General features: G+C 43.6%; 1 protein-coding gene across 1 annotated transcript in view; it reads right to left on the reverse strand.

The window, feature by feature from the left end:
- Nucleotides 1-10,729, reverse strand: part of ZNF541 (zinc finger protein 541) — a 49,539-nt gene extending 38,810 nt beyond the window's left edge. The window contains exons 1-2 of the mRNA XM_004381616.2: nt 10,658-10,729; nt 2,021-2,425 (exon numbers count right to left, since the gene is read on the reverse strand). Coding sequence (XP_004381673.1) covers nt 2,021-2,327 — 307 coding nt within the window. The 5' untranslated portion in view covers nt 2,328-2,425; nt 10,658-10,729. The remainder of the gene's footprint in view (nt 1-2,020; nt 2,426-10,657) is intronic.
- Nucleotides 10,730-11,838: the final 1,109 nt, after the last annotated feature.

Genomic DNA, 11,838 nt, shown 5'->3' on the forward strand with positions numbered 1-11,838 from the left:
GAAAGTTTTCCGCCTTTGACAGGCAGTCTTACCACTTTTCTCTCTCCTTTTAGTAGGAAATATTTGAGTTTTCCTTCTCTGAGAGGTTTCCATCTTACATGGGTTCTGGCTTTCACAGGTTTTACTACTTTTCTAATTAAAAAAAGAAGTATGAATATATACTTACATGGACCTGAATGTAAGTTACAAAAATGTAAAGATTTGTTAAAATTTAACGTCCAGTGGATTCTTTTCTTTTCATATAAGATAAACACTTCAAGTTTAGAAGAGATTAAGAAAAGCTGAATTTGATTGAGGACTTGGAATACAGGCAGTCCCTGGATTACGAACGAGTTCGGTTCCTAAGTCTGTCTTTAAGTCAAATTTGTACATAAGTTGGAACAGTTAGGTACAGTTCATATCTAATTCAGTTAGTCAAATGTTTGTCTTAGTATGTAGTATGTAGTATACCTTTCTATGCATAAAAAAATTAAAGAAACATTTCCAGATACACTAAAACATCTTTAATGATACATAAACAATAATAATAATGTTTTGAGGCATGCTGCAAAGTAGGGCCCATTTGTTATTATGAAAAATTTTACGTACCTCAAATTTTTAACGTAATAAGCTTTACAGGGGTTGGTTCATAACTACAGGTTGTACAGATGTTCATAACCCAGGAACTGCCTGTATTTTGGGGAGCTCACAGTCTTATGGAAATCTGATGAAAGCTAGAGATTTCTCTGCCCAGCAAAATGCACACTTACTCGCCACGACCAGTACTTCTAATGTAATTTCTGTGGCTCAGGTTGGGAACCCGAATTACTGTACCCCTAGGCCTGCCCCGGTGCCTGCAACACTGTGGATGTCCTGTACAATGTCCCAAGACTCTAGGATTTCATACTTAGCTGTCGTTCCCAGGCAGTGACAAGGCTTTCGCTTTGTATGCTACATCTTGTGTGGAGTGCGGGGGGACAGGCTCAGAAGATTTTCTTTTAGCAAGTCATTGGGGCGTTTCTTGACCTGTTTATCCAAATGACCATTAATAACCCTTTTGAAGGGCCAGGGTTTTCAGATGTGGTCTTCCTTGTGCATGATGTGATTTTAAGTATCAAAAAGCTCTAGCTCAACCAACCAAGCTCAGCAACTGACCCATGAATCGGGTTTAACAACAAAAACAAAAAAAACAAATTTACCCTCTTGGGGTAGCCTACCGGCAACCCAAAAGGAGATTCAAAAAGGTTATTTAATAATTTCGTTAGTTCTCTCTGTGCTCCTCTGCTGCTGAAGAGAAGGACTTAGAACTGAATCAATGAGCTGTCTAAAATTAAATATAACAATATTGGTAAAAAATAGTATCTGCCCAGTGCTTTACGGTTTACGAAGCACTTTACATTTGCTTCTTCTTTTGATCCTTATTGCTATTACTCTGGGAGGAAGCAGAGTGGATAATATAGTTTTTCCCACTTTACAGATGAAGACACTGAGACTTAGGAAGGTTATACGACCGAAGACCAGAATGGACAGGACCCAGTTCAGTCCAGGAAAGTGGAGAGAGACTAGAAATATGGTGGTGGTGGTGTTGTTGTGTCCCGTGGTGTCGATTTTGACTCATAGTGACCCCACGTGACAGAGCAGAACTGCCCCACAGGGTTTCCTAGGTGCTAATCTTTACGGAGCAGATTGCCAGGTCTTTCCTTCCGTGAAGTACTGGGTGAGTTCAAACTGCCAACCTTTTGGTTAGCAGCCAAGCACTTAACTGTCGTGCCACCAGGGCTCCTTCTGAAACATCTGAAGGTAAAACCCGCCTGCACGAAAGATTAGGCCGTCCCCAAACATCCCAATTTCTCAATATTATTTCTGAGGTTTAGTGTTCAAACTCCTTTATCTAGGATGCTGGGAACAATTCCCAAGTACAAAAAAAGGTGACCATCCGCTATTCACCCGAGGAAGAGGAAAACTTTTTTAACCAATCCCTAGCTAGCCATGGGAACTTTCAAAGGTCCCACCAGGCCTTGGAGCCCATGGACAGCCTCACCTTGTAAGGAATTCTGTGACTCCGGGTCCGTGTACTCCTCCAGCAACTTCACGGAATCACTGTCCTTCCCCGAGTACAGGGACACGGCATCCAAATTGTCCTCAAGCACCTCGCTGGGCATGTCAGATGCCGGCAGACTGGGGTCCAGGCCCAAACCGCTCAGGCCGGCATAGAGCAAGTCTCGTGTGTTGGGACCCAGGTCTCGGGTGAGGGTGTCGCTGCAGTTGAGCCCTTGGCTTTCGGAGAAGGAAGGGAGGTGCATCTCAGATGGAAGGGCACCCTCATCCTCGAGGTTGTACTGCTCCATAGCTCTCTGCTGCTGGGTCTTGGCCAAGAGCTGCTCTACAGATAGGCAGGGTCACTTGAGGAGGCGAGACAGAGAGAGCCCTGACTGGCACCTAATGCCTAAAAATGAACAAGGAAGACTCAAAATGATGATATGGCAATAAACCATGGTGGGCAGAGCATGGACTTGGAATTCAAACTGATCTGTGTTTGAGTCCGTTCTCTGTCGCTTAATAGCCATGCGACCTGGTACAAGTAACTGAAGCTCTGAGCTTCAGTTTCTTCATCTATAAATTGGGTATAAGCCTAACTCCAACATAAGGTTATCAGAAGAAATAAACGAAAGGGCTTCCAACAACATGGTGGACCAAACCCCAACTATGCTGTTGTTGGCTGCCATTGAGTCGATTTCGACTCATGGTAACCCACGTGATAAGAGCACAACAGCCCCACAGGGTTTCCTGGGCTGTAATCTACGAAAGCAGACTGCCAGGTCTTTCTCCTGCAGAGCTGTCGGGTGGGTTCGAATCGCCGATCATTTGGTTAGCAGCCGAGCACTTAACTGTTGTGCCAAAAGGGCTCCTTTATTCAACTATAAATATATAGAAATATGACAAAAGATCATTTTTAATACATAGCCAAGCTCAAAAACTGGGGGTGGGGAAGGGGGGAAAGTCCTGGAAACGATGAGAAAACTCAAAGCCGGAGATGTAAGCTCAAGTTTGGTTCAAGAGGAAAAGTCGGCTCAGATGTGGGGCCTAAAACTGTGCTGTCCAAAATGTGGCCACAAGTCATGTGTGGCCCTGAAGCACTAGAATGTGACTGGTCCAAACTGAGGTGTGCTCAGAGTGTAAAATACAAGCTGAATTTGGAAGACTGAGTACAAAAACAGAGAGCAAATTTAATAATTTTTATATTGATTACATGTCAAAATAATAATGTTTAAACACAATGTGGTATTGAAATTGGTGTCACTGGGTGGTGCAAACAGTTAACATGCTCAGCTGCCAACTGAAAGGTCTGAGAAGACTTGGGATTCTCAGAGCTTTTTGGATTTCCAAATCGCAGAGGAGGGATTGTGGATCTGTAGACATTTATATTCTGAGGTAAAATGAATTTCTCTATCAATTCCAAACTTTCTTTTACAGTGCTACTATAAACTTTTCCCATCCTATACACCAATAAAGAGAACTACGAAAAGGAAATCAGGAAAACAATACCACCATTTATAACAGCCCCTAAAAAAATAAAATACTTAGGAATAAATCTAACCAGGGATGTAAAAGACCTATACAAAGAAAACCATAAAACCCTACCACAAGAAACTAAACGAGACCTACATAAATGGAAAAACATACCATGCTCATGGATAGGTCGACTCAACATTGTGAAAATGTCAATTCTACCCAAAGCAATGTACAAATACAACGCAATCCTGATCCAAATACCAACAGCATTCCTTAATGAGATGGTAAAACTAATCATTAACTTTATAGGGAAAGGAAAGAGACCCCAGATTAGCACTATTGAAGAAAAAGAATAAAGTAGGAGGACTTGCACTACCTGACCTCAGAACCTACTTTACTATCTGGGAAAGGATGTAAATATGTTGCTGTGATGCTGAACACACCTATATTGTGCTTGTGTGTGTGAAAATGTATGCATATTTTCAAAATATGTATATTTTCACACACACAACAAAGCAAATCCCCCGGGCCAATGCTGAACTTACTCTTGTTCTGTCAACAAATAAGTTCAACTCAACAAGAGTTTTAAACCCAGATACTTTGGCTTCGGAGCTTGTACCCTTACCCACTATATAATGCTCATCTCCTATAGAATCAACTGTACACTACTGACGTTGCTGTTGTTAGCTGCTGAATCAGCCCAACTCACGGCAACACCACGCACAACGAACCAAACACTGCCCAGTCCTGCTCCACCCCCATGATCGGTTGCAGATTGGTCAGTTGTAATCCATAAGGCTTCCACTAGCTGATTTGGAAGTCGATTGCCAGACCTTTCTTCCTAGTCTGTCTTAGTCTAGAAGGTCTGCTGAAACCTGTTCAGCATCACAGCAACACCCAAGCCTTCACTGACAGACGGGTGGTGGCTGCACATGAGATACATTGGCTGGTCTCTCTCATGGAAGGCAGTTATTTTACCAGAGCCACCAAATGTCCCCAAACTGTGTACTACTCTACCTCAATTAAACTACGAAAAACAAAAGGGGTTGGATGGAGGAAGAGCGAGGAGACACAATGTCTCTCACTTCCTTTCCCAAATGCCAAATTACCAGCTTTCCAACCTACCCCCACAGTCCGTAGAAGAAACTATCTGATGACCACCTCACACAGGTAAGCCATAAATCCAAAAGCCATGCTTTGATATTTACATCCTTTCCCAGAGAGTAAACCAAACCCCCTGGGCCAATATTGAACTTACTCTTATTCTGTTAACAAATAAATTCAACTCAACAAGAGTTTTAGCACCTTCTATGTACACAGCAAGAAACCCTGGTGGTGCACTGGTTATGCACTCAGCTGCTAACTGAAAGGTTGGTGGTGAAAACCCACCAGCAGCTCCACAGGAGAAAGACCTGGTGATCTGCTCTCATAAAGATTACAGCCTAGGAGACCCTGTGGGGCAGTTCTACCATGTCACATGGGGTCACTGTGAGTTGGAATCAACTCGATGGCACCCAACAACAACAACAACATGTACTGAGCAGAGACCCTGGGTGGTACAAACGGTTAACATGCTCAGCTGCTAACCGAAAGGTTGGAGGTCTGAGTTTACCCAGAGGTGCCTCAGAGAAAAGGCCTGGTGATCTAATTCCAAAAAAACAGCCATTAAAAACCCTATGCAGCACAGTTCTACTCTGACACACATGGGGTTGCCCTGAGTCAAAGCTGACTGGATGACAACTGGTTATGTGCCGAGCTCCCAGCTAGTCCCTGTAGGGCAGAGTCTGTGGGCCCCTGAAATGTTACAGGCATTCCCAAGGGTCCAAATGTTCTTTCCAACAGTTGTTAAATTTTTGTTTTCATTTTGAGAATAATCTAAAAGGAAAAAAATTCACTATTTGGACCACTGGACAACCACCTTATAACGACATACTACTGTGTAGTTTCAATGTCTGCGTTGTGTTTATATTTGCACTAGTGCCAGACAGAATTACTTTAATTGCTATAGGCTAATGAGAAGACGGTTGAGGGTGGATTTAACTTGTAATAACGCCTTCCAGCTCAAATGCAAGTCAACTAACATTGCTGATGGTGTTAGTTAGCTGCTGTCAAGTTGATTGCGACTTATGTCGGCCCCATGTGTGCAGAGTAGAACTGCTCCAGAGAGTTTTCAAGGTCGACCTTTTGGAAGTAGATTACGCCTCTGGATCGGTTCAAACCACCAATCATTCAGCAGGTAGTCGAGCATTTAACTGTTTGCCCTACCCAGGGACTCCGGCCAACCAATATCATGGTACAAATCGAGGTTCTGCAGCACTTAAAATTGAGAAAAGGGTGGGAGTACTGAGACTCACCGGGCCTGCTAAAACCAAGACAGTCCAGCGTGGGGGTCAGCAAAGTACTTATTTCAAGGGGCAGTTTCAGCAAAATAGCATTCCTCTCATTAAGTTAATGTTTAAGGTCGTAATGTAACGTAATTTGAATTACATTGGCTTGGTTGTTTTGTTTGTATTTAATTTCCAAGTTGATTTTGGTTTTATAGCTGCACAGGAGTTATAAGCTTTAGGAATTCATGCCTTGTTTTATTACCATTTATGTCTTGTTGAATTCTTTAGATTTAAGTCAACACTGGGGATCTGAAGCAATTATTTTTTTTTAAAAAAAAGGCCTGTTATTCCATATTCCACGATACACAGGTAGGGGATACAGGTATTCTCCTGTGAAATGTCACCAACTATTGGGAAAGTAACCCACCATGGGTTTCTAGCTGCAGAAAGAAATCCACAGTTGACCAGCTGCCATTGAGTCAATCCTGATTCATGGTAGCCCCACATGTGTCAGAACAGAACCGTGCTCCACAGAGTCTTCAATGGCTGCTTTTTTGGAAGGAGATCGCCAGGCCTTTCTTCTGAGGTGCCTCTGGGTGGACTTGAACCTCCAACCTTTTGGTTAGGAGCCGAGCATGTTAATCTTTTGCACCACTCAGGGACTCTGAGCCCACAGTTAGGTAAATAATATCTACTGTGGTATGGTTTGGAGGGAGGGAAGCAAAAAAGGAAGGGAGGCAGGGAAGGAGCAAGGGAGGGAGAGAGGGAGGGAAGGAAGGAGGAAGGAAGGCAAAAATCTGAAGGTCCACCTGGCCTACAAAGGTATTTTACTTAGCCTGCAGTGTGTTTAAATATTTTTCGATTGGTTATCAAGTTGAAAAATCTAGAACAGTGCTGCCTGAAAGAACTTTCTGTGCTGGAAGGAATGTTCTAAATCTGCACTACCCGATGTGGTAGCCACTAGCCCACGTGGCAGTTGAGCACTTGACATGTGACTAGTGTAAACTGAAAAACTGAATGTTTTTTATTTTATTCCATTTTAGTTTATATAAGTTCAAATTTATGGTCTGATCCACAACCAGTCATGGGAATGGTGCAGGACTAGGCAGTGTTTCGTTGTTATGGATGAGGACACCATGAGTTGGGTGCTGACTCAACGGCAGATAACAATAACAAGAAGTACAAATTTAAATAGCTACAACTGGCTAGTGTATTGGATTGGACATTACAGATCTAGAGATTTCTCATTAAGATAAGCATTTGCAATGTCTTATTAAAAAATCTGAATCTCTGTCAACACTGGGTCCACATTCCTGCAAAGCAACAATTGGCTGGAGCTGAGAAGCTGCAGCTGCCTTTAGACAGGGCATGCATGCTCCAGTTTGCCACACTCCTCACTACTCCCCACTGCTCACACCTGCCCTCTTCACTCATTTATATGTCCTGCAAGCCCCCTGAAAGCATCTGATTTTTCTACCCTGATTTGTGCAATTTCCCTTGACTAATCCCTCTTCCTGAGGAGCCCTGGTGGCACAATGGTGAAGTGCTCAACTGCTAACCAGAAGGTGGGTAGTTCAAACCGACCAGCTGCTCCGAGGGAGAAAGATGTGGCAATCCGCTTCTGTAAAGATTACAGCCTAGGAAACCCTATGGGGCAGCTCTACTGTGTCCTATAGGGTCGCTATGAGTCAAAATCAACTCAACGGCAACAAGTTCAGGTTTTTTTGTTTAATCCCTTTCTACTCAGTTCTACCAAATCAAACCCTTCAAAATCAGGCTTGAATCCCACCTCCTTTATAGAGAATACTCCCAACACAACAAAGTCTAAGATTATTTCTCCTTCCTCTGAACTCAGAGAAGCACTTATCTGACAATCCACTTGCGTTTATTCTAAATGGCCTCGGAATTTAATTATCTTTCAGGTTCTTCTATTTTCCCCAGACGATAAGCTCCAGGAAGGAGCCCTGGTGGTGCAATGGTTAAGCACACTTGGCTGCTACCCAAAAGGTTGGCAGTTCAATCCATTAGCCACTCCATGGGAGAAAGATGTGGCAGTCTGCTTCCATGAAGATTACAGCCTTGGAAACCCTGTGGGGCAGCTCTACTCTGTTGTACAGGGTCGCTATGAGTTGAAATAGACTCGACAGCAATGGGTTTGTTTTTTGTTTTGTTTTTTTATAAGCTCCAGGATGGCTGGGACTCTGTTCTATGTGTCTCACAGCATCTTGCCTGGCACAGAACTTTGATCACAGAAGGCTCACAGCATCCCTTTCATTGATGAATGACAGGATTCCATTCGGCCATCTCTTTTCCTCTTTGAAAAGCCCCATTCGGCCAGCCTTTTTTTAAAAATGCTTTATGTGCCACCTTCTTTCCTTTTCTGCATCAACGTTACCAGACAGAGGGGTGATCAAGTCTGAGTAGCATCAGGCTGTTGGGAACTAGGGGAGAGTAGAGAGATTTGCAGCTTTTACCCAACTACTGTAATGTCTTTCCTTATTTCCCACTCCAAATCTTATTGTAAACTATAGACGTTTCTTTGGCTTACACAGCGTTTAAAAAGAAAAAATTGGATTAGCCACCAATATTAAGAAACGGGAAGATTTTGTCAAAAGATAGAGACTTCTGGCTTCTCTTGAAAATGTATTAGATTTGCTATTCCCTGACAGTAATAAGAGGATAGAGCTAAGGGACGGTGTCTCTGCATAGGATTTATGGCTTCCAGTTCCCGTAAGTCAGTTGCCGTTGTGTCAATTCTGACTCACAGCAGCCCTATGTGTGTTAGAGCAGAACTGCGCTCCATAGTGTTTTCAGTGGTTGATTTTTCAGAAGCTGATAACAGGCCTTTATTCCAATGTACCTCTGGGGGAATGTGAAGGCAAATAAAATCCAGAGAAATTTAGTAACTTGCCTAAAATCAAACTTAGGATTCAAACCCAGGTAGTTAGACTTCAAAGCCCTCCCATTTTAACCACTCCACATTTGAGTTTGAACAATTAAGGAAGATGCCCTCCTCCAGCCCTGTAACCAACGTATCATTTCAACCAGAAGGTTCATTCATTTCCTCTGATCACCTATTTAAACAGTGGATTTAAAGCTTACACTGAGAAAGGGGAAAACATGGAGAAATCAGAAGGTATACTTCTGTACTTCCCAGGAAAAGTCTCAAGTAGAGATAACTAGGAGCCCTGGTGGCACAGCGGTTAAGGCTCGGCTGCTAACCAAAGGTCAGCAGTTCAAACCCACCCAGCAGCTCTGAGGGAGAAAAGACCTGGCGATTTGCTCCCGTAAAGATTACAGCCTTGGAAATCCTCTGGGGCAGCTCTACTCTGACCTATGGGGATGCTATGAGTCAGAATGACTACACAACAGGTTTTTAGTTTTAGAGGTAACTAAAGGAGGAAAAGAGTCAGCAAAATTTATCACTCCCCAAAAGCTGACGCTACCAGAAAGTGCAATAAGCATTAAAATCTAGAGAAGCAGTTTTCAAAGTGAGGTGGGGGGGAGGGGGACCCCTAGGGGCCCTGAAGACTCTTTCAGGGAGTCTGCAGGGTCAAAACTATTTTCATAATAATACTCAGATGTAACCTGTCTTTTTCATTCTCAGTGAAGTTTTCCAGAGGCTACAGGACATGTGATACTGCAAGAGGCTGAACACACAAGCAGATATGAGAAGCCAGATGATTGCAAAAATATAAAGTAAATGCCACTCTTCCCACTACATTTTGTTCTCAGAACTAGTTTTTTTTAAATAAAAATGTTATTTATGTTAATGTGCAATGGATTTATTATTGCTATTTTAAAATGAATTCATATATATTTGAAAGCTCATTAAAGTTCTAATACAGCATTTATCAGCAGATATAATTCACAAAAACAAAAACTCTCTGGGGTCCTCAATCATTTTTTGTAAGTATAAAGGGGTCCTAAAATCTGAAAGTTTGAGAACTGCTGTTCTAAAGAAATAAAGTTCTGTATGTACACGTATGACCACACAGATGTGCATATTTGTGTGTGAATTTAACACTGAACCCTGGGTGGTGCAATGGTTAAGTGGTCAGCTGCTAACTGAAAGACTGGTGGTTCAAGTCCACCTGGAGGTACCTCAGTAGAAAGGCCTGGAGATCGACTTCCAAAAAGTCAGCCATTAAAAACCCTATGGAGTACCTTTCTACTCTGACACACAAGGAGCACCATGAGTCGGAATCAACTCAACAGCAACTGATTTTTTTTTTTTTTTAACACAGAAAGAAAACTCTAAACTAAAAATTCCAAACTGGTGGATGGCAGTCATGCTTTGTAAGGCCCCCACACTGCTTTTAAATACTTATTAAATTCCTTGTCAACACTGGAAAATCTGAAAATTTTACATTAAAGATAATTTTCTGTCCTCTTCTCAAAAAAAAAAAAAAATCTAAAATGTGGCAACACTGAGCTGGCAATTCCACGTGGCAACCTTTAGCTGGCGCCACTTAGATAGGACACACATTCTGGTTTACCATAGCCCCCATCACTCCCACCCTTTACCTAACCATCCCCTGTAGGTACCTGAGTTGCTACCCTGAGCAAGGGAAGGCAAAAGCTTTTTTGCAATAGGCATCAATGGTGAAACATACACCGATCTAAAAAATGTCTGCATTCCTCCAGAGGGGCCAACCTACACAAGAAATAACCCTCTCCTCTGTCTGACTTCCCAAAGCAGCAACTTGTGTGGTCTCCCCTTTGGCACAGAAGACACGCCTAATAGAGATTCTTGGATTAGGAACCCTTCTGAGAAAGAAAGGGAGCCATCTGACAAAGTAGGTGTCTTTGGACAAGTGCAAAGTGAAGAAACTCACCAGAGGAGCCACGTGGATCTCCAGGAAATGGGAGAGCCCAGTTTAGGCCCCACAGGGAGGGGGTTCAGGTGACAGTCAGACCACTGACTACTTCCTCCTGAAACACGGGGTGATAAATTCTAAACACTCATCCAATCTCTTTGCCACAATCCACAGCCTTTCCTTCAGGCCCTGAAAGGAAGGGGCACTCAGAATTCAGGTCCCCAGAGAAGCAAGGACACAGGTGTGAAATTGAGGGAGGGGGTAATTTTTGAAGGAAGGAAGGAAGCAACTAAATCTGGGTGGGAAAGAAGAGTCTTGTTAAACGGGAGAATTTTTTTTTTTTTTTAATCCCCCTGGGAAGGAATCTGGAGGGTTTTGCTGGGACAAAGCTAACTGGGGTGGAGTAGGGGGGTGAAACTGATGATGAAAAGGTATTTTTGTTGGAGAGATTGCAGGGGGTGGGGGTGTTGGAAAAAGAAATACTAGGCTAGGGAGAAACTGGAAGGACTGGAGTTGGTTTGTTATAAAGGAGAGACATTCCAAAAAGTAGGACTCTGGATAGGAAGAAATGATTTTTGCCGGAAATCAGGGTAAGCAAAAAAAAATTTTTTTTTGCTAGAGGAAGTTTCTAAAATAAAGGGGAAGCATAATCTAGGGAGATAGGAGAGATTTGTTGTTGTTGTTGTTGAAGATCCTAAAAAGAGCCAAAGCTGGGTCCACTAAACTTGAAAATTCAAGGGTTAGGAGGATTTTTAGTTGAAGGGGCCTGGGAGGAGAGGCCGAATGCAAGGCCCAGATGCAGAAAGCAGAGATCGGGTAGGGCCTGCGGCACGAGGTCGGGCGCTGCGAGGGGGCAGTTGGGATCTGGGGGGCGTAAGAGAAAAGAAAATGGGGTGCAGCAGAGCAGGAGCCCCTGAGGAGAATCTTCTCCACCCGGAAAGGGCTGCGGGGGTGCAGCCGGGGCCCGGAGCTGTTGGGCTGCAGGAGGTGCGTGCGTGACGCGGGATGGGGGCGATGCCCGCCGCGCCCCTCGAAAGGCGGGGTGGGCCCCTCTAAAAATAAGTATATAAACGAATTAGATTTTAAAAGAGGGGGAGGGGGTTGAAAAATGAGGAAGGAGCGGGAAAGGGGGGGTAGGGAGGAAGGGGAGGGGCAGGGACAGCAGCAACCGGGTTTTACCCGCCCCGGGGGCTCGCGCG

Source organism: Trichechus manatus, unplaced genomic scaffold (assembly GCF_000243295.1).
Source record: "Trichechus manatus latirostris isolate Lorelei unplaced genomic scaffold, TriManLat1.0 scaffold00087, whole genome shotgun sequence".
In the NCBI taxonomy this organism is placed as follows: Eukaryota; Metazoa; Chordata; class Mammalia; order Sirenia; family Trichechidae; genus Trichechus; species Trichechus manatus.